The 24,233-nt window shown below is 40.2% G+C and overlaps 1 protein-coding gene across 1 annotated transcript in view; it reads right to left on the reverse strand.

Annotated features, from left to right (window-relative positions):
• The window catches only part of CACNA1S (calcium voltage-gated channel subunit alpha1 S), a 307,567-nt gene that overhangs the window by 89,937 nt on the left and 193,397 nt on the right, over positions 1–24,233 (reverse strand). The window contains exons 16-19 of the mRNA XM_063453212.1: positions 21,110–21,203; positions 13,235–13,304; positions 11,114–11,246; positions 10,814–10,943 (exon numbers count right to left, since the gene is read on the reverse strand). Of these exons, the coding sequence (XP_063309282.1) occupies positions 10,814–10,943; positions 11,114–11,246; positions 13,235–13,304; positions 21,110–21,203 (427 nt within the window). The remainder of the gene's footprint in view (positions 1–10,813; positions 10,944–11,113; positions 11,247–13,234; positions 13,305–21,109; positions 21,204–24,233) is intronic.

The following is a 24,233-nucleotide window of genomic DNA, read 5'->3' on the forward strand; positions in this document are numbered from 1 at the left end:
TATTTTATGGAATACATTGTTTATGGCTATAATTAGGTCTGGTTTGCTCATGGGTCTTCTCCCAGGTATTAGTTTACCCGCTACCCCATCTGTCATTCAAGTTTCAGGAGTAGATACTCTTGTTCCCGCTCCAACCTCGTATACACAAGCCGCTACAACCTCGTATATACAAGTTCAGTTACTTTACCAAGGTACGGAATGATCTACTAAATTACACACCCCTATAGTAACGTAGTAACTTGGACTGGTATTTTCTCTAGCTATGCACTAGGCCCAACTAGGTACGTCTTTCTGGGCTTCTCTGCATAATCAGTGATCCAGCGAGGCCTACTCCCACCCTCAATCTCGAGGTACATTTGCTCATCAGTCCAACGCATAGTTAGTGCCTCGCTCATCGGTATAGTCAGGACCTCATCTGTCACGTCCAACCTTTTTTGTCTACCGGTTATCGGTCACCTGAGGTATTTTCCCCGGCATTACGCTAAAGAGTATTTACACCCACGTGCCAATTCCTAGTTAAAGCCTCTTTTGCCGCTCGGTGCCTAGCTAGGGATCACCAAATTCACCTCCTGGTAATACAATTTTGTCACTTGGCATTAGCTACTCCCAGTCCACCATTTTTGCTTCACTGATCATTAACACTATGTTATCCTACCTAAAATGTCGAACGAGTCCATTTAAAGTGACAACCTATCTTTACTTAGTACCCCGGCTAGGAACGATTCCCCCTCCAGGCAAGGGGATTCAGCTAGTCCTAGTTCTTTGAGATCAGTTTGGCCGACCTGCACTCATTAATAACTAATTTGACTTCCTCCGTTAACACCATTGTTACTACGCTCGGGGTCTTGGAAGCTGCTACAATTGCTGGTACTTCCTCCTCGGCTGCCGTTCCTCCTGTTATCCCCATTGCAAGTGTTGGAGTGCAGCGTAATACTCTTATGGTTGATAACCAGCCCTCAGCCTACATCAGTACCATAATCACGCCAGCCCATCTAGTTCCTCTGACACGGAGAAAGGACATCTTGGAGGGCAAAGATGTCAACCTGGTATCCTTGCTCATAGCGTCACAGGATGTCATCGACAACAAGTCTTACTCATTTGGTGATTTGTCAGTTGTTATGAAGGCACGAGACCCTAGGCTTAACAAAAACACTTTCTATCCCGGAAGTTTGTTTTAGCTTTGGTTTGTTTAGGGATGTAATATGTTAATTTTTTTCCCCACAGACGTGAAGAGTTCAACTTGTACTTGCAAATGCTGGTCGACCTCTTGCATAAGTATGGCGAATTTGTGGTTTTTGACTATCAGAAGTCATTTTCCGGAAAAGCAGCCGCCGCACTTGCCCAGTTTAAACTTAAAACTGATTTGAGTTCTCTTGATACGGAACTATTTTGTAGGCATTTTGACAGTCTAAAAGTTCCAGCTTGTGCAGTTTGCTCGTCATCTACTCACGCAATAAATCTGTGCTCCAACGACGCTGGGCTCCCATCCACCAGCCAAGCCTCCATACTCCAGTCTGCCAGGACCATACAATGGGACCTAAAAGACAAGTTGGGGAGACCTATTGTCTTTTTGGGCAAATCTCAGATTTGCAACAACTTTAACGCCGGCGGCTACGGGTACAGCGCCTGCAGATTGCTGCATGTTTGCTCTCCATATTTCCGGGCACATGCGAAAACCATGCGCCCAAATAGATTGTTCCCTAGGCAATGACTGTCACCGGTTAACTTCTCCACTTTGCAGTACAGTCTGTAACAGCACCCTTCACCTCACCTAATTTGATTTCTCACTGGTTCACTCACTGGGTCCACACAGGGGTAGTCACAATCCCCTCAGGGATACTCGAATGTGCTAATCTACAATCTGCCTTGAGTAACCCACAAGCCGTGTCGTTACTTATCTCTAAAGAACTCGAGCTAGGCTTCATGATTGTCCATTTTATGCTGCCTTCCTTCTCTAGCTGGACCAGGCTACTGGGCTACTGCAAAGTTTTTGAATAAACTACACTTGATAATCAACTTTTCGGCTCCTCATTCCTCCACCACACGTAGTCTAAACGCACTAATCCCTTCTGAGGATTTTTCTCTTCAGTACGCGAAAGTGGACGATGCTATCACTACCATCATCAATGTTGGCAGAGGAGCATGGTTATGTAAAACTGACATAGCTAATGCCTTTAAGCTCTTACCTATTCATCCCTCCCTGTTGCATCTGCATGGGGTTAAGTGGGAAGACCAGTACTATTTCACTACACAGCTTTCGGGGCCAATGCCCTATGTTGTTCGATATCTTCGTGGAAACCTTTTGCAGGCTTCTGCTTAACTACTGCAGATGCCCCAGAGTAATTCATTACCTAGACAATTTCTTGACCATCGAGGAACCTAACTCACCCCCAGTTAGTCTAGCACAGATGGTAAATCTATTTCACACTCTGGGTGTACCAATCTCTGAAGCCAAGATTGAAGGGCCTGGTACAAAAATCACCTTCTGCAGAATTCTAGAAGGTTTATCTGCTTGTTTAAATAGAGGGGTTTGCACTCGCAAACAGTTGCAATCACTCTTAGGGACCATGAATGTTGCCATGAGGATAATTCCTCAAGGCAGATATTTTATCTTGCGTCTATTATGCATGCTGCACGGTTTACCTGACGATGATAGCGTTATTGACATAGACTCGGAAGCAAAAGCTGACATTTCTATGTGGCAATTATTTCTGTCATCATGGAACGGCAAGTCTATGTTTATCCCGCCAATCTCAGATAAATCCCCTGTCATTTGAACAGATGCAGCTAGTACTGCAGGTTTTGCTTCAATCTTCGGGAATGAGTGGGTCCAGGCAGAGAGTTAACCATTACAAAATTCTCTGACAGCAATTACATAAAATTACACAACCTTGTCAAAACAAACGATTACTACATCTTGACACTAAGACAGTCCAAAACTAGTCAAATGGGTCCCGCAGTAGAGATCCAATACTATCCAACACATTCACCCTGGTGCCCAGTCAAGGTTCTAGACTCACTCGATAGTACACTTATGGGCTCATTAAAAGATTTACCTCTACTAGAATTACACGGTAAACCACTAACAACGCAGAACAAAGTTCGTTCTGTACCTGTGTACTCTGCTAGTTAAGTTGTGGCTTAGTCATTCATTCCACATAGGAGCAGCTTCATCTGTATCCAGTCATAATGTTCCTGCTCACATAATCAAAAAAATGGGCCGCTGGAAATCAGCCGCTTATTGCAGGTCATACCACGTCCAGAAAAGGAAATTAGAAATGCATTTAATACCATGGCTTTGTAGGTATTGGATCTGGTTTAATAAAGTATTGCTTATCTTTTTGCCCTCTTTATTAAAGGGCTAACCACTCGTCAGTACCGGCACACCACTATCGACTTTTAGTATTATAATATAACTCTTATTAGAAACTAACAGTTATCTAATTCACAATCGGCTATGGTTTCTGACCACAAATGTAAAGGTGACAGCCTGTAGTTGTGGGAGGAGTTGTCCGGCCTATTTAAGCCCAGACCTCCTCCTCTTCCCTGCACTCGAGTTCCAGAGTTGCCCTACCTCCTCACCCTTTTGGTAAATATTTAAATAATATCACTCTAATCGGGTGGGCTCTCATTATTACAGGCCTAACCACTCGTCGGTTCCGGCACACCACTAACGACTTGTAGTATTATAATATAACTCTTATTAAAAACTAACAGTTATCTAATTCACGATCGGCTATGGTTTCCAACCACAGACATATATATATATATACATATATATATATATATATATTTGTCTTTTTGTTCATTTTTTACTGCTTCTCCTTTTGTGCCTTTATTAGTCATTTCTCACTAGATCTCTGAATAAAATCAACATTGAGTGGCTATCCCCTAGACAGCAATCATTGTTTTTCCCATCAATCATTTCTTTTTTAGGCACCACAGGCAGAACTTCATATCACTAATCAAATGTACATGCTCGTCTATTGCATAAGTTGTTTGTTTCATGATTAGTCTATGTGGTGGTCTGGAATTTGGAAGTTTGGTCAACCATCTGGCCCAAATTCGGATTAATTTGAGTTCAGAATAGTTCACAAAGGTGCACATCTTCTCTTACCCCAAACAGACATTTCAGGCAAGGGGAACTGTTTACCACCACATGTATCATGACACTCACTCTCTCAGTAACTACCAGCTACATGCAATTAATGCAGATAATCATTCAGATTTAGAGTTACATATCAAACTATTTGATGATTTCAGAATTGCTACCTACAGACAATATACACTTTATACTGCATGAAAGCACCCATTACATCTTCCTACTATACATCTGCTACTATCTAACTAATTTAATTTAATTAACACCAGTGGTTGCTGCTTTACAAAATAGTTTGAATATATGTTTTATAGATTATGTAAATAATGAAAACAGTTATCCAAGAGATTATTTTCTGTGTTTAGACCCCCCAAATTTAACAAATGTCTATTTGTGAGGTACAAAAAATTATTAAATGCAAAACTCCACACTTTTATCCTGATATTGGGCGCCTCCAGGAGAACTTTAATTGTCTTTTCCTGGCTATTATTCATGGCAGCATTTAACTAATGGGTTAGCTACTCCCTCTACTCAACAGGACAGGGGACATTTTTTTTTTTTTTTTAATAATTAACCAATTCTATCTAGGTTATAAAGGATCCCATGATCATCAGTTTCCCAAGCAAGTAACAAGTGGGATCCAAAGAAATATAGGGTGTGGACCCAAATTCTGTCATGAATAAAAGCTGGGAAAAGAAAATCACAGTAAGTATGAATACATTTTCCTTATTCCTGGCTAATCATGGCAGCATTTAACTAATGTGAAATATGTTGCAAAAAGTGTAATTTATTCATGAGTGAGCAAGACAAGAATTCAAAATGGATAGAACAAACTGTGAATTAGAGGCTGAGGACACATCCAATCTGTAATGCCTTACAAAGGTTTTTAACCCCTTAAGGACCAAACTTCTGGAATGAAAGGGAATCATGACGTGTCACACATGTCATGTGTACTTAAGGGGTTAAAGATGACCAGTTGGCAGACTTACACATGCTCTCTGCTGGAACTCCCATCTCTGCAGCCCATGAAGTGAATATTGATCTGGTAGAGTGTACATATAATCCCTTGGGAACAGGAACACCTTGAAACATGGAAGCTCTTGAGATAGTTTTAACCATCCAGGCATGGAGTACAGAAATTGAAGCTGCTTCTGCTTAAATGGAACCCCAATGAACTAGAAAAAGTTGAGTGGTTCTTCTCCACGTAGCTGTTCTTTTTAAATACATAGAGAGACATCCTTCGGCATCCAACCTATGATATCTTTCTTCATCTGTGGATGAAGGATCTGGAAAATACACAGGAAGAACAATCTCCTGATTTAAATCATACGCAGAATCCACCTTTGGTAAAAATTTAGATCTAGGACGAAGAATAACCTTGTCATAATAAAAGGTTACTCAAATGACAGAGCTTTAATGTCTGCCATTCTTCTGGCTGAGACTAAAGCCAGGAAAGCATAGATAAAATGGAGATATCTTCCAGCGGTTCAAAGTTTCTGTTAATACATAGAGAACTAGAGGTATGTCCCAAAGAGCCATAAATGTCTAAATCTGATTACTGCACTAAATAAGTGCATTACCATGTGGTGCTCAGCCCATCTAATCTCTAAAAGAGCTGAGAAAGCAGAACAGTGACATTTTAGAATATTCATGCTGAGTCTCTCCTCTAACCTGGCCTGAAGAAATCCTAAAATTTCTGATATGGATGGAGACTTGATGGATTGAAGATCTGTGTTAGCCCATGATGCAAATGCTTGCCAGATTTTATGATAAGTGATAGATGATAGATTCTTTCAAGAACATATCAAGGTTGAAGCCACCTTTTCTGTCAAACCTTGATCAATCAAAGAGTGCTTTTCAACAGCCATGCATGAAGCCTGAGTCTGTGCAGTTTCAGGTGTAGGAGAGGATTTTGAGAGAGAGTATTCTTGTTTAGAGAAATTTCCCATGGTTGATCTATCATTTGTCTTCTTAGGAGTAAGTAAGTTGGCACTCTTAGGACCTCAGTGTTGTCTGTTGTTGCAGTATTACCAAAGTTATTGCACCATTGGGTTTTTCCATCTTTTATATATTTTATATGCTGACGTCTGTGTAAAGAATCTTGTGAAGACACCTCCAATTGTCCAGCAATATCCTACATGTGGGGAGTACTAAATACCACTGTATGCTGTTTTACCTAGAGCTGGGCTTAGCTCTTTAAATTGTAAGTTGGTGTAACGGATCCACTGGCACCCCGACTGGGTACCTCAGTTGAAAGATGCTCCTAGTGCTTCCAGAGGACTCCAAGCACTCCACCAGACACCATAAGCACCGCAGGCTGCAGCTATCTCCCTTCAGAACGAAGCAGGAACAAGCTCTTACAAGAGCTCAGTGATTATAGCAAGGGAATATGCCTAGCATAGCAATCCCTTGTAGCAGATTCCCCCAATAAGAGACAGGACTCAAGTTGAGGGTAAAAATAGAACTCTCTGGCTGCTAGCTTGCAGCCCTTTTTATTAGGTGCTCCCATGAAGGGGAGGGACACACACAGTAACGTACATTAACCAATCACACAATAGTTACATCCCACACATAGCCCTCCCCTCTACCTGTAAACTAATTATCTGTACACACAGGGAAATACAATTATCATAGGTAGGGAAAATACAGTTTTTACACAACATTCATAACTCTCAAAATATACATCACATTCGTATAAAAATACATATTCACAATCAATCCATTCGGGGGAACAACATACTCAAAAATCATACGAATTGGACCAGGGGTTCAAAAGTTAGTACAAATGTGCATTTGACCTTCTGGAAGCATGGTTTTTCCAGCTCAAACTAGTTCCACAGAATCCTCTATCCTGGAGACAATGGAAAAGCTGATTTAATTATATCCAGGGACAAACACAGCCTCCATTAAGCACATGTTACCAGCAACCACCAAAAGACATAAAAATACATAACTCCTGTTATACTAAACAGAACCCCCACATTCAACCCATCCCCAGATGTCTTGGATCTGAGCGCTCAACATATCCAAACAGCGCTCAGATGCCACAAACACAGTTCAAATGCCATGGGGTTTAAGTTTCGTATGGGCTGATGAGAGGGCCCATAATCCTGGGGCAGCCCAATAACCCACAGTATGCCCAAATACCGTGCATAAAGGGCCAAATCGCCCAGGGACCGTAGTCACAGGGTAAGAGGCGGGCAAGCAGCCCCCTCCAAAGCACAGTGGCGAAGTGGCTTTCGCTACATATCTTCCCATTCGGGGGTAGACTAACCAGGTACCTGACCTTCTGCCGGTCAGTATCTAGATTAGTCGGGCAGCCCACCCATAAAACAAAATTAGCAGAGTAGCCCACCCACAAAACAAATTTAGCAGTGTAGCCCCCCACAATAAATAATTCACAGAATGGCCCACTCACGGTACATAGTTCACAGAGGGTCTAACCCACAAAACAAATTTAGCAGTGTAGCCCCCCACAATAAAGAATTCATAGAATAGCCCCCCCACAATAAGTCATACTGGACTGTAGGTCCCAAGTTGTGGGGTGAAACTGTGGCACCCTCGGCCTTGCTGGGTGTCAGAGCTGGGGTAGTCTCAGGGTAAGGAAAAAAGGAAGGACAGAGGCCAGCGGCGCTCTGCCCAGTTGCCAGCTCTTCCGCTGGGGCAACCTGTAGAAAGTCAGGCTCAGGGGAAGGAAACAAGGGAGGACAGAGGCCAGCGGCGCTCTGCCCAGTTGCCAGCTCTTCTACTGGGGGGTCAGGGAACAAAGGAGTTGACTGGGGAGGAGAAATATCACTTACCTCCCCCTGGTACTCCGGCTGCTGCTGGGGGGGGAGGTCGATGCTCTCCACTTTCTGTAACTCCAGCTGTAGTTGGGGATCTGGGACGGTTGCCCAGCATCCCTGTAGGGCCGGTGGAGAGATCTCGGTCCCATCTCCACCTGCCTGCAGGGGGTCCTCCCAGGACCAGTCTATGAGGTCCTCTACCTCGGGTACCTCTGGTTGCTGTTGGGGAGGGAGACCGGTTGTCTCTTCCTCCAATAACACATTCTGCCGCTGGGGAGTGAGACCGACTGTCTCCCCTCCCTGTAAAACATACTGCCGCTGGGGATCTGGGCCGGGTGCCCAGCATCCCTGTAGGGTCGGTAGAGAGACTTCGGTCCCATCTCCACCGGCCACCTCGGTTTCTTCCTCGTCCCACTCTACCTGTGGCTGGAGGTTCTCCCAACGTGCCCACTGGCCTTCCCTCAACGCCCTGTGTTGTAGGTTCCAGGTCACCATGTCCCACACGAACCGCACGTATTTCTCCTCTGGATTGGGTCCGTAAAACTTCAGGTGCAACCCTACCATCATGCCAAACTCTAGTACGGAGTAGCTATACGCCATGCTTGCTGTAGCCACTGCTGGTTCCATTATGTTGCTGAAGATAGGGACGCTGCGCAACTCCACACGTTACCGGTGTCTCTGAGCTGCTTCTCCTCGCACTAGGATGCCATCCCACCGCTTGCCACCAATGTAACGGATCCACTGGCACCCCGACTGGGTACCTCCGTTGAAAGATGCTCCTAGTGCTTCCAGAGGACTCCAAGCACTCCACCAGACACCATAAGCACCGCAGGCTGCAGCTATCTCCCTTCAGAACGAAGCAGGAACAAGCTCTTACAAGAGCTCAGTGATTATAGCAAGGGAATATGCCTAGCATAGCAATCCCTTGTAGCAGATTCCCCCAATAAGAGACAGGACTCAAGTTGAGGGTAAAAATAGAACTCTCTGGCTGCTAGCTTGCAGCCCTTTTTATTAGGTGCTCCCATGAAGGGGAGGGACACACACAGTAACGTACATTAACCAATCACACAATAGTTACATCCCATACATAGCCCTCCCCTCTACCTGTAAACTAATTATCTGTACACACAGGAAAATACAATTATCATAGGTAGGGAAAATACAGTTTTTACACAACATTCATAACTCCCAAAATATACATCACATTCGTATAAAAATACATATTCACAATCAATCCATTCGGGGGAACAACATACTCAAAAATCATACGAATTGGACCAGGGGTTCAAAAGTTAGTACAAATGTGCATTTGACCTTCTGGAAGCATGGTTTTTCCAGCTCAAACTAGTTCCACAGAATCCTTTATCCTGGAGACAATGGAGAAGCTGATTTAATTATATCCAGGGACAAACACAGCCTCCATTAAGCACATGTTACCAGCAACCACCAAAAGACATAAAAATACATAACTCCTGTTATACTAAACAGAACCCCCACATTCAACCCATCCCCAGATGGCTTGGATCTGAGCGCTCAACATATCCAAACAGCGCTCAGATGCCACAAACACAGTTCAAACGCCATGGGGTTTAAGTTTCGTATGGGCTGATGAGAGGGCCCATAATCCTGGGGCAGCCCAATAACCCACAGTATGCCCAAATACCGTGCATAAAGGGCCAAATCGCCCAGGGACCGTAGTCACAGGGTAAGAGGCGGGCAAGCAGCCCCCTCCAAAACACAGTGGCGAAGTGGCTTTCGCTACAGTTGGCACTTCTCCACGTCTGTGTTGTTCGTGATCCTTTCCGCATTACGGTTTTGCACTATTGGTCTCCCCTCTCTGCTTTTGTATTCCATATTCGACTACTGAGATCCCAAAGAAAGAACCTAAGAACACTCACTCAAGGTCCACATTGTACCTAAATACTTTTTCATCTCCCTTTATTTTATTTAGCGCACCCTGTATTTGTTGTCTTTTCTTCTCTCCAGGAGAGATATTTTGTGTTAATTATCTTAACCATCTCCTTATGAATATGTAATTGTGTTATAATAAGTGCTGTATGTTGTCTGCTATGATTTGGTTATTTGTATTTTATTTAAGTTGTCACAGCAATCTACATGTAATGAGTCTACGTGCTAGTCCCGAGAAAAAAAAAGTTCTGTATGTTAGTTCCTTTTGCAATTTGCGTCCTGTATGGATTTTTTAGAGATTCTAGTCTCTGGACCTGTTTGCTGGTTGCAGGATCCCTCCAGCCCTGGGTGTCAGGATCCTATCCTGATGACCAAGAATTCTGTTTTGTTTATGTTGTTTCTTTAAAGGGACACTATAGTCACCAGAACAACTACAACTTATTGAATTTGTTCTGGTGTGTAGAATCATTACCTTCAGGCTTTTTGCTGTAAACAACCTGTGGCCTCCCAGATGTGTTGAACTACAATGCCCATGATTCTTTGAATGAAACAGATAGCAATGGAATCATCAAAGTTGTAGTTGTAGAACCCCAGGAGTTCACAATCTACAAAGGAGAAGGGCTACATAAACCTGGAGCTTCTTAAGAGGGAGTCTGGCCTCTAAAGGACATACCTGCTAAACAGGTGAGCTTAAAAGAAATACATTTTGTTAAATAAACACAGGAATAGCTGTCCTAGGCTTAAAGGACAGAAGAAAAGACTGGGGAATGGATGATCATGGGATCCTTTATAACCTAGATATAATTGTTTTATTGATTATATCTTTGTCCTGTTTGCTAGAGGGAGGAGCTAACCCATTGGTTAAATGCTGCCATGATTAGCAAGAAAAATATTTTCAATGTTTTCTTTTGTCAGTATAGTAAATTTCTAAAAAGTGACAGTTCCCCTTTTAAAACATTGTACTTAACAATCAATATAAACCTTCCAATGCATATTGTGGTTACACCAAGCATAACATCACCTGGTTGCGAGGGGAGTCTTGTCGTAGAGGATCCTCAGCAGCTAATGAAATACTACTCAGTAGGATGAAGAGTAGAATGAAATTTGTAAATGTAGTGGCGTTAACGATGCGGTGGCAAAGCACTCTGATCCTACAAAATTGGAAATATATTTGTAAGTAAGAACTGCATGGTGTGCTTATTGTGTAAGCTATCATAATTTTAAAAATATTTTCTTTTATTATATATTGTTTAATATAATCCCTCAATATACAACAGGCAGATTATGTAGAAATTTCCATCTGTCAGACAAGTTCTCTCACTTGTTTGTAGGGCTAAAGATAAAAAAAGAACTGGCATCAGGCATAGGCACAGCTTTCTCTTTTAACTGGAGCTCTGCCAGAGGCCGAGGTCGAGGACTAAGTGGAATTTCAGGCTCCTCCTCTTCATCATCACCTAAGAAAAGAGAGTATACCGGCAATAGTGAGAGATACAGAGACGCATGATACAAACACATAGAGCAGTCAGAGGCAAACTTTAATAATGGACCGTATCCCCTTTGCTATCAATAGAAATGGGCTAGTTTTTATTTTATACATTGACTTTTTAACACAAACAGGGCTGCTTACTAAAGTGAGAATTCAAAGTGAATTTCACATTTAGAGTGAGAGCACTCAAGTGAAATTATAGCTGACTTAGGGCCATTGGGAAGATTAGTTTACCTACAGTGAACTGTAATGCTGGGGGAAGGGAGCCAGTCACCTCTGTCTGTTTTGCACCAATAGTATCAGAGCACCATGGAAGTGCAGACCAAATAACCAGCTGACTGGAACAGCAGGGATCAGCATGTCCTGTCTACCTGTAGTTCCTTACAGGTAGGGAAACTAATGTTTTTTATTACTATAACTAATTTGTTAACATTTTTCTATGTAACACAGTTCATCTGAATCAAACTACTTTCAATCAATGCCTGAATAAATTTATCCATCTTATTCATTCAATAAGACTCCACAGATAAATCTTAGATGAGTCAATTTATTTGGGCATGAATTAAAAGGAATTTGATTCAAACTGCTTCAAATTATTTTTAAATGATTTACAGTCAAGTAATTATAAAAGCCTCTAACTTATTCTCAGCTATGCTTCCAATTTGGCTATTTTAGTTTTAAATTTGAAATTCACTTTGAATTCACCTTGGATTCTTGACAATTCTCAATTTAGCGAATAACTATATTAGAAATGTGGGATCCAAATATCTACCCACATGAACTCTATAAGCCACATTTGTAGTGGAGCACAACTGAAGTAATGTCATGTAAACAAAGTATAGGTTAATAGATGAGATTTTTACCTTTTTTTTTTTGTAATTCTGGACATCAATTTTTGCTTACACCAATCCATCGGATAAATAATTAAGTAAGATAAACTATAACTGTCTGGCTATAACTAGTCTAAGATTTCGAAGTATGTAATTGCAATTCACCTGGTGTTAGCTATATATTCTGTCAGTATCTGATTGTTATGGGACTTAATGCAGTGACAGTCAGTGATCTAGTCAATTATTCATTGTAGTAATGCTTATCTCTAACTTCTGTCTTTTTGTTAATTCTCTCTAACCAATTTACTCATATCAGATGTTGGCCTTGATTTAATAATTTTATATGAACTTTTCAAATGATTTAGTATTTTGAAAAATATTTGAGATGTTAACATTTTGAAAAATCTTATTAAGAGTTTATCCAAAACTATTAAATCATTTGAAAAGCTTATTCTTAAGTTGAAGCCTTCAATTGATCGCAATTTCCTTTTTTTCCATATGTTGGCATTAACATGTTTCTTTCTAAAAAAATTTCCTTACAAACATTTCTATTAAGCCACTTATTGTATCTGTTTCTTTATATAAAATATAATGTATCTTCTTTGTAACTTGAGGAATATTTTTACTTTTACTTGTACTGGGATTTGTTATTTTTTGTGTACAGCAAAATCTTCCTCTGCAAGGGCTATATTACTTTTGCAACCAGGTCTAGATGTTTGCACTTGAATAATTAGTAAAAAGTAATGTATATATTTTAGAGTCAGATTTCACTCCATTGACAAGTTAAAAATTCATTCATTAAAATGTGCTTGTTCATAATGAAAAAGCAAAACAGAAAAAAACACACTGACTGCTATAAAAACACCTATAAAATAACTTTAAAAATACAATGATTCGATGCCTGAAACTAGGTCTAGCACCTAGCAAACCTTGACAATATAACAGAAAAAACATTACAATGGCTATTGGCCTTGATATTTGTTTTGCTTCTTAACATGTGCCAGAACAATTTTTTTTCCCTCATTGGCCATGATCAATTATCTTATTGAAAATAAAGAGTGACTAATAGCTAAAATATTTTACACTGTATTAGTGTGTAAGTGTTGCAAACATCACAACTTCTTACCTGGGAAGTCTGCAGATGGATAAGGGTCCTTAATCTCATTCACATTAGACTCAAACTCATCTATCTTTAGCTGTTGAGAAAGGTGTGGAAAATAATAATTATAATCATCTGGTTCATATTAAATAAATAAGTAAATAAAACATTTCAGTGCTAAAATAAAAAATAATCTGATATAATTACCAGATTACAAAAATAAACCCCTCATTATGAAATGATAAGGATTAAATAAAAACATACAAAATAGTTCACAGCACCAAACACACCAATAGTATTACTGATAACCAATTATTTATCAGTATATAAAAATCAAGAGATGTGTTCATAGTGTGTAACCATGATGCTTTTCTTCACTATAATTGCCCATGTGGTCCCAAGGAACACAAACATTTATTTTTGACCCTATAGTGTTAAAACCACCATCTAGCCCCCTGACACCCCTTCTCCCCCCTAAATATAGTAAGATCTTACTTGTATTTAATCTGCAGCTGCTGCCTCTGTCCCTGATCTGCCTGCTTGATTGACATCATCAGAAATTATTATGTGAGCCAATCACAACGCTTCACCATAGGATTGGCTGAGACTGTCGAGGAGGCACAAGCCTTGGCCAATCAGCATCTCCTCATAGAGATGCATTGAATTAATGCATCTCTATGAGGAAAGTTCAGTGTCTGCATGCAGAGGGTGGAGACAATGAATGGCACTCACACTGTGCAGCACTGCCCCAGTAAGCACCTCTAGCAGCCATATGAGAAGTAGCCAGTGGAATTATCACTAGGCTGTAATGTAAACACTGCATTTTCTCTGAAACGACAGTAGTGTTTACTACTGCAAAAAGCCTGAAGGGAATGATTCTAATCACTAGAACAAATACAATAAGCTGAAGCTGTTTCAGTGACTATACTTTATAACATCAGCAGTATTACAGTCAAACCTTGAAAATGAAATAGAAATCTCCTTAGTGTATTGATTTATATGGAAAATAAAACAAGTAAAAACCCATACACATAGATGTTGTATGGTGATAGTTAACACTTTAACCCACAAAATTGTGTGCATTGATTCCATACTTATCAGATCAGCCAGGTTGATAGGTGTTCCACCCCAGAAAAAAAGGTTTAGCACATGGCAAGACATTCGAGAAACTTGGCTGAAACATGTCTCCCGAACAGCCACCCTCGCCTAAAAGACTATATTCACAACTAATCATCCCTCCAAATCATGCCACTCAGCTAGGCGCCCTTTCCAAGCAGCTCGGAAGCCTCGCTATACCAGCCGGGGGTCATCTGAGGCACGGTGCACCTTATTGGGAACTACCATCTACCTCTAAACTCTCTGGCTGCGATCCACTAAAACTTTAAACAGATCGCTCTCGGTCCCAGGACTAGCAATCAGGGTGCTTTTTGGAGGGATACTAGAGGGTGAGGTGAGGTACCAAAGGACTTGGGGTAGCTTCATGGATACACGGAAAGCGTTATCATTCTACGTGACCGGAAAACAGAGGCTAGCCACAACCCGCAAAAACTTTGACTTCCATCTATTTCAGGCTAATTACATCCAAATCCAAGCTTCTGGGGAACACCAGTTATGTGGGGATGTGAACACAGGAACTGAAGTTATTTTGTAGTTTGTACCCTGGTGCCAAGGTGTCAAGCCACTAATTAAATGATCAGCTCAGGTACAGATCCAAAGGCACCGGAGACATTACAAACCTATTGTTCTCCCCAGGGACCCTATTTATATAAAGGCAACATTGTGTGACAATAACTAGTGTCTGGGTGAGCCAGCTATATACTCTGCAAGAGAGCCTAATCAGTCTGAAGCTTCTACACAAGGGAAGGGACAACCTAGATGGTAGTAACTCATGGATTTATTACCACAACATATATAATGTATTCACTTTTGTTTTTACCAAACCACTTAATCTGGAAAAAAAAAACAAAGATACATTTTGGGATGGCATAATTTAGTCCATGCCAGAGTTGTTCTTGTCAGAATTCCAGTACCAATTCTAGTTTGCAATGCCAATTCAGAGTTAGTAAAATTAGACTGGATTTAAAATAACATAGTGAGAGAACTTTTTTCACAATGACTGGTTGTAGGTTCATCCCATCATGAATTTTATATGAACTTAATTAAGTTCACAATTGCCCTGAAGAAGGTATTCGATTTTGTTAAAAATCCATACCTGTTTAACCGACAATGAGCTTCTTCAGATCTCTAATTGTATTTTCCGAGTTGTACTTTAGTGGAACTTTATTCACCAAAAGCTCACTAATTACTTCACCAAAAGCTCACTAATTACAAACATCTCAATCATGATATATTCTGCTTGTTCACCTCATAAATACCTACAGGTTAAACTGCTAAAAACACCACAGTATGCTTCAAAAATTGAAAGGAAAAAGTGAGTGGGCAGTTGGCAACCTTTCCACCCTAAGAAGAACAGAGTTTTCCCACACATCCAGTCTGTACCCTCAGCTTCACCTAACTGCATCTGCTGAGAACGAGGTAACAGGCACTCCGTCAGGGAGGGCAAAACTACTACAAGAAAGGCACTGTCAAAAATGGGAGCAATAGAAGGAGTATTTTTTTTTTATGAGATGAGTGAACAAGGGGATGACATCTCCCAAACTGGCATTACTATTGTTTAACGTTTATTTCATGACCCTAAATGTAATAAGAACTGGCACTAGCTAATCCTGACATACGAGTGGAGACTCAACACCAATGGACTGGTGGCAATATAGACTGAGTATTGCCCTGTGCTGTTCTAAAATTCTTTGCAGCAAGTCTAAAGTGGAGTTTTACCATATGGTGATTTCATATCTTAGATGACGTGGGAAGCCCTGTTTTCTTTTGGTCATGTCTCAAGAGTTCACTAACCCTCACGCAACATGGAAATCTTCCTACAATGTTCAAGCGTGTTTTGCAGAAAACTTTAACCTCAACCACTACCACCATCGTACATAGGCACTGCGGGCTGCTACCAGTGTTCTGTTAAGTGAACAAAAGGTGCTAGCCAGTAGGAGCACTCCATAAATCTGACCATTCAGATGGATGATTTTGTCTGGCTTCAGTATTACTGGAGAAGATGCTGCTGATGCTGTTACTGTTGCTGTTGCTCTCTCTCTCTCTCTCTTTTTTTTTATTTTTTAAATGCTTACCATTTAGTGTCATGTCATTTTGGACAATGCTTAAGGCACCAATTTTCAGTGACTATGTTTCATCTCTAAGGATAAACACAGATGACAAAACTATTCAGACCTACCGGCACTACTAGATTAACTAGTCTTGTAAACAGAGGAGATCACGGAAGAGATGAGCAAGAATGTCACATCAGTAGTTTGTCCAAACCGCTTTCTTTCCAGTAACTAACCTTTGTCTTACTGTTTCACTAGTACAGCTCTTTACAAACTTTTCTGTATAGCGAACACCTAAAATTAATTCAGAAAAGCACTGAAGCCATAGTTGTGTGTCCTTGTAAAATTCTGAGACCACAAATAGACACCAAAATGCTTTGAAAGTACTCTCTATTATTTAATAGTTTCAGCTGGCTTTTCAGCTAATGCATTCCGCCCAGACACGGACATAAATTATATCATTACTGCACACGTGAGAACTTCTACTGTAACAATATGTGGGGGGAGTCACTGGGGGACCCAGTTAAGTGTTGAACCATATGAAAATGTTTTGATTTATAACAGTGGGACGTTGCTAGAGGACTACTGGATCTATAACCATTACAGCGGGGTTGTCAGAGTACCTTTAACAATACACTAAAGTCAACCAATGCCTCCATTATAATGTGGTGTTGTATGAAGGAAACAGATCAGCCCCCTTTACCAACAAACAGACCTTCAGCATTTTCATATACAAAACATACACACAAAATAATAATTGCAAGTGACCTTTTATCTCCTATATAACAGTAACTTCTATACTTGTTCTCTTTTTTATTTTATTTTCCCATTTTTTCCCTTTCTTCTGCCCTTCCATTACTTTTTTCTCATATCTTTTCCTTTCTCTTTTTTACCCTTGAGAGAGAATCATAAATAAAAATCTATTTATTAACCTTATCTGATTATAATCATACATACTTCTAGGGCAGGGGTTCCCAACCCACTCCTCAAGTACCCCCTACCAGTCCAGGATTTAGGGATTACCCTGTTGTGTCTAAAAGTGTTATTTTTTCTTTCTTTCTTTCTTTCTTTCTTTCTTTCTTTCTTTCTTTCTTTCTTTCTTTCTTTCTTTCTTTCTTTCTTAAAACACCTTAGACACAACTGGGTAATCCTTAAATCCTGCACTGTAAGGGGGTACTTGAGGACTGGTTTGGGAACCACTGTTCTAGAGGGATTCTATTTTTTTTTTTGTCAAAATTCCCAAGTGATCTTTCTCTTTGTTTGTTCTATTTTTTGGCAGCCCTTTTCCATTTTGCATTGCCAGATGATTTGCTCAATGAATGTCTCCGGTTTAGGAACGTTACTTGTTTTCCAGTTTTTTGCCATCATTAGTTTTATTGCATTTAGTATATGTTAAATTATAGGAAAGATATCTATCTGAGTATTATTCCTCTTTAAATGTAGTAGGGCCAGTTCTGGGCTTTTTTCTAGTTTCTTATTACTTATATCTTCTATAAATGTGAAGACATTTTCCTACAGCTTCCTTATTAATGGACAACTCCACCACATATACAGCATACTTTATTTGTCTTTTCCGCATCTCCAACAGTAAATATCTGAATCTCTGCTAATAGCTTTCAATTTCTCTGTTATTGCAGTTACCCAGTACCATCTGTTCTGTACCTTTTATTTTGTTTTTCTCTTAAGTTGATACAATGTATGCATTTGTTTGTGGTGTCAAGGGATCTTTTCCATTCATATTGATAGATCTTGTTCCCACTTTTTTATGGCTGTAGGTTCCGTTCTAGATGACATTTTATATACAATTTGAGCACACTTAGGCATGAAACCTTTATAGTTATCTTATTCTAGTAACATTTCTAAATCTTTAATTATTTCTGAATTTCTTTGTACAGATGTTTCGAGAGAGCCTTACAATATTAAGTAGTGGGCAGACTAGATGGGAAGAATGGTTCTTATCACATTATATGTTTCTATGTTTCTAGTTAAAAATGTCTTCATTCGGGATGTTATACTCTGAAACAATTTTAAGAAAATGTTTTATTTTGTTTTGGTCTATTTCTTTTTTTTTTTTTATACCTTTATTTTTCCAGTTTTCCAAATTAATATTTTCTATACATGATTCTAAAATATTTAACGAGTGAGCCCAGGATTTTATTTTCTATATGCAACTTCTTTCTTATTAAATTCCAATCCTCTATTGTGTTTAGACTATTCATTTCTATCTGATAATTTTTATCCCCAGGGATCTTATGTTTCCGAAACAATAAGGATACATCTTTAATATTGGAGAAGTCTTATTCAAAATGGTACCAATTTTAATTTTTTGATAAATCTTTCTGTGATATTAAAGCATGTTTTAGTCTACTTGCTAAATATATAAGATCCTTAGGGGTCGAAACGTTGGGACAATCTTGAAATAACAGAATAAACTTCACACTTGGAAGAAGACCTGTGAGTGCACCTCTCTATTCGTTATTTATATATATATAAATATATATATAAATATAATAAATATGTGCGGTATAGGTGCTTCTGTGGTAATCTTGATTTAGCTTTTTGAATGTAGCAGCTGAAAAACACTATGTGGGTGCTCCAAAATCATCCACCAATTTAGAAAGTAGTGAAATAAAAACAGTACTAAGCATTTAGGTGACTAAAACACAAAGTGCAAATAGTGCAGCGCTATAAAGTGCATAAAATATATTGAACAGGGACTCACCCCTCAATTGATATGGTTAAAGGACCACTATAGTGCCAGGAAAACATACTCATATTCCTGGCACTGTAGGATCTCTAGGTCCCCCCCCCCCCACCCTCAGGGCCCCCCTCCCGCTTGGTTCTAGGCTGTGGAAGGGGTTAAATCTTACCTGTTTCCCCCTACCGGACTCCCTTGGATAATATTTGGCTTTAGTATTTTATAAAACACATTTCCAAAGCCATCTGGACCTGGTGCTATATTACTTTTCAGTTTGTTTATGCATTGAATGACTTCTTCCGTTTCAATTTGAGCATTTCTTTTTGAAAAGTTGTTAACTGAGGTAAATTTATATCATTGACGTATTCATTTCTATGTTATTGGTCTTAGTTGGTAAATTATATAGATTGTAGCAATATTTTACAAATATCTTCCCAATTTTTTCATCTTTTATTCTTGTTATTGTCCTTTTAACATTTTCTGCTCTCAATTTTTTTTTTGTCATCCAATCCTCTACCATATTATTTTCATGATGCCATCTACGTTTTAAGTTTATCCAAGTTTTTGCTGGCTTTAATTGTTAATTGGCTGTTTATCTCTTTTTCCACCACTATAATCTTATTTGTGATATATATTGAAGGACTTTCCTTATTCTGTTTTTTGATCTGTGGATAAAATCAGCATTTCGTGGTTTGACATTGCACCCACATGATTGGGAAGATCTCCTGTCCATCATTGAAAACTAAGCTTCTTATTCCCCGTCCAGCACATCCTCGAAAAACAGCCTATACTCCATTCTATCCACCTTATTTTCTGGTGCTAGGAACAGCACTTTAAATCACAAATGAAATCAAGCATGTTGGGCTTGCTCAAGTTACATAGTTAAATAGCTAAAAAGAGACCTGTTTCCATCAGGTTCAGCCTTTCTCACATATGTTTTTGCTGTTGATCCAAAAGAAGACAGAAAAAAAACAGTTTAAAGTGCTTCCAAATTTGCAACAAATTAGAACAAAATCCTTCTTGACCCCAAAATGGCAGTCCGATCTCTTCATCTCTTCATAAAGTTATTACCCCTCTAATTAAAAAAGATATCCCTGTATATTATGTATTGACTCTGATAAAACCACCTCTTCAGGCAGCGAATGCCACATCCTATACAAATATCTTTGTATATTGTTATCATATCCCCTCAGAGGTGCTGTTTTTCCAAACTAAAGTTATTGAAATTTGTTAAACTTTAACCTCTTAATAAAAATGTTCTATTCCTTTTATTAACTTTTTAGCATGTCTCTGCACTTTTCTTATTGCCATAATATCCTTCTTTAGAACATATGCCAAACATTTCACAGCATATTCAAGTTGTGGTCTTACCAGTGATTTATAAAGAGGCAAAATTATAATTTTATCCCAAGAATTAAAGTTGGATCCTCTGAGATTCTGGCACATGGCGGTTTAGAAATGAGAAAATCTGCCAATCACGTGATCAGCCCAAATGCAGTCAAGTTGCCATTTGGTCCAAAAGGAAGTCTACCTGTTACTGTCAAGAATGGGTAACCTGGTTGAACTGGTAAGTTTGAAATTGATGTACATGAGCCTTTTTGTGGGTCTTGGCGATAAGTCTCCTCATACCTTTGTATAAGGGTTATTGAGAGTTTTATTTTATATTAGGTTCATATTGTAATAAGCTGGCAAATATATCAGGTTATTTTATATCTTAGAGCTGACATTTATTGTATTTATTTATTTTATTCTTAATTGGTGCCCATGTGTGTTATGGTACTGTTACTGCTATATCAGTAGTATATCAATAGTATATCAATAGTAATTTAATTGTACATTATGTTTACCAATAATTCCTTATGCAATTCTTGTGCACTTTCTTTATATTGTTTAAATTAGTCCTTTTAAAATAAATAATAAATATGCAAATTAAATGTAATAAAATGACTCTTCACATGTCTGACAATGTATACCAGTATTTTTTATGTTTTTTGTTTTTTTTTATGTCCCACTTCAATCTGTTCTCTATTTTCTTACCTTGGCAGTTGTTGGAATTCCTTCTCCTTTAGCTTTTTGTTCCAGTTTTTTTGCCAAAAGTAACTTTTCTTCCTCTGATTTGTCCGGATTTGCTCTAAGAAAATAAAAAAAGAAAATTATCTAAGACTATGCTACTTGATTAGACTAAAACTGCCAACCCTGAGATCACTGTAATAAAATCATGGAAAAATCATGATCCACATCTATAGGAAAAGGTTACTGATTGCACAAGGTTTGCTTTCCTGTTGGTAATTGGTAAGGCATTTGATTTGATTAGCTAGGTCCTTGCTATTGATTGATTGTTGGTTAATTAGCTATTGTTTGCAAATAAGCATAGGACTACCCAGATGTTAAACATTCCTAGTGGGTGGTGCCTTTAGGAGTTATATGAGGGTTGTGGTCATTAGCTTGGCTAATATAGCTTGGCTTCTGCTTCTAAGTGTGTGCTTAGAGATATTCTGGAGATAAACTGGAGTTAATCTGAGGTATACATGAGGACAAAAAAAAAAAAAAAATATTTGATTTAAATTATTCACCTCATTAAAATGGCAGACTTAGTTCAGTGTAATAGTTATTGTGCATTTGTTTCACGTTCCACTTTTTGGAAATTTAGATGTTGTCTAATCTGTAGACAGTTCTCTATATTGTGACAAGAGATTGTATTTTTGAAGTCTGAGATTTGTAAATTATCTGGTAAACAAACTTAGGTTGGAAGTGGTGCAAAGCCACTGCTGCATAGACGTACTAGGAATGGCAGATAGATTACTGTAGGATCTGGTAGAGTTGTGGATAAAAGGTATATTGCACAGTCTGTTGCTCTACATAATTAATTTTCTGCACTTTCAGAGTGTTATGGTGTTATGGAGACAGGCTCAGGCACCAGGTGTAGTGGTGTTATAGAGACAGGCACTGAGGGTAGTGCTGTTGTGGAGACAGGCTCAGGCACCAAGTGTAGTGGTGTTGTGGAGACAGGCTTGGAGACTATGGTGAGGCCTAATAGAAAGCAGCAGTTGTTGTTGGGGGATTTTATCATAAGAAATGTGGAGCTGGACAACGGTGGTCTTGTGAGATGTCTTCCCGGAGCTACTGCTTACAGAGACAGGTGACGTATTTGTAATATTGTTAAGCGAGCAAAGAAGGAAGGGAAATTGGATATACTTGTCCATCTAGGGACATATGACTTGGCTTGCAATGAGGTTTCAGAGGTAAAGGAAGTTTTTAGTGTTTTTGCCAATGATATACGGCAGGTTGCTTCCACACTGTTATTCTCTGAAGTTCTGCCTGTGCATAACACTCAGAACGATAGGCGAATGCGTATTAGGGACTTTAACTTGTGGCTTGGTAAATGGTGTTGGGAGCAAGGATTTGGCTTTATTTCTCATGGTAGCTCTGTTTGGAATGGAAATAAACTGTACAAAAAAAGATGATTTTCATCTTTCTCAAAAGGGAACAAATGTTCTCAGTGAGAAGTTCAGAGGTTTTGATAGGATGTAGTTAAACTAGGAGGGGGGGCAAAAGGGTGATACAACATCAATCAAATTGCCCCCCCAAAACAAGGACAGAAGGTGCCTGTAGTAAGTGTGTTTAAAAAATAATAAGCTTAGAGTCATGTCTACAAATGCTTGCAGTTTAGGGAATAAGATCCATGAACTTGTGGCAATAATGGCAACTGATAATGTAGATTTAGATGCTGTTACTGAAACATGGAATAATGAGAAAAATGACTGGGACATAGCAATACCCGGGTACTCTTTATATAGTAAAGACAGGGAAGGCAAGAAAGGGGGAGCGGGAGCCCTGTATAGGATCCAAGGATAGCATAAAATCTAGCCTAATAAAAGTTAGTGAAGCAAGCATTGAGTCCTTTTGGGTTATGTTAGAATTTGGCAGGCCCGGACTGGCCATCGGGCACACCGGGCAAATGCCCGGTGGGCCGCGGTGGCCGTGGGCCGAGGCCGGCAGGGGAAGGTCCCAGGATCTCCCCTGCCGGTCTTTGCAGGGCCGGCACTATCTGAGCGCCGGCCCCGCTGTATTCCATGGAGGGCCGGTGGGGAGATCAAAGATCTCCCTCACCGGCCCACATTCTATCAAAGGCGGCCGCCGGCGGGGAGAGAGAAGGAGGGAGCCAGCCTGCCAGTCTGCCAGCAGAGGAACCCGGCGGAGCTCTATCTTGCAGCTCCGCCGGGTTCCTCTCGTGAGATCCGGAGCGTTGCCATGGCAACGACCGGATCTCGCGAGAGTGAACTCTAGCCCGCAGGCTAGAGTTCACTCACCGCTGGACCACCAGGGAAGGTGCACCATGCCGGTCCCCCCCTCCCACTCACCTGCATGCCGGTCCCCCCTCCCACTCACCTGCATGCCGGTCCCCCCCTCCCAGGCTAAAAGGTAAGGAAGGGGGGACATAATGCTTACTTATGTTTTTTTTTGTTTTTATTTACCCCCCCCACACACACAATCCCTTCTAACATGTATACAGAGCACTCTCACACACATCACACTCAGCACTCACACACTTCACCCACAGCACTCTCACACACAGCACTCTCACACTCAGCACTCTCACACACATCATCCACAGCACTCTCACATCTGCACTCACACACATCACCCACAGCACTCTCACACTCAGCACTCTCACACACATCATTCCCAGCACTCTCACACACATCACACTCAGCACTCACACACATCATCCACAGCACTCTCACACACATCACACTCACTCTCACACACATCATCCACAGCACTCTCACATCTGCACTCTCACACACATCACACTCAGCACTCTCACACACATTACACTCAGCACTCACACACATCACACCCAGCACTCACACATCACACCCAGCACTCACACACATCATCCTCAGCACTCTCACACACACATCACACACAGAACTCTCTCACACACACGTCACACACAGCACTCTCACACACACATCATCCACAGCACCCACACACACAGCACCCACACACACATCACACAGCACCCTCACACAAATCAATCACACACAGCACCCAAACACACAGCACCCTCACACACATCACACCTCACACACACATACTGCACCCCTCACATACACACAGAACCCCCCCGACACACTGCACCACACACATACACAAT

The sequence above is a fragment of the Pelobates fuscus genome, chromosome 1 (genome assembly GCF_036172605.1).
Source record: "Pelobates fuscus isolate aPelFus1 chromosome 1, aPelFus1.pri, whole genome shotgun sequence".
In the NCBI taxonomy this organism is placed as follows: Eukaryota; Metazoa; Chordata; class Amphibia; order Anura; family Pelobatidae; genus Pelobates; species Pelobates fuscus.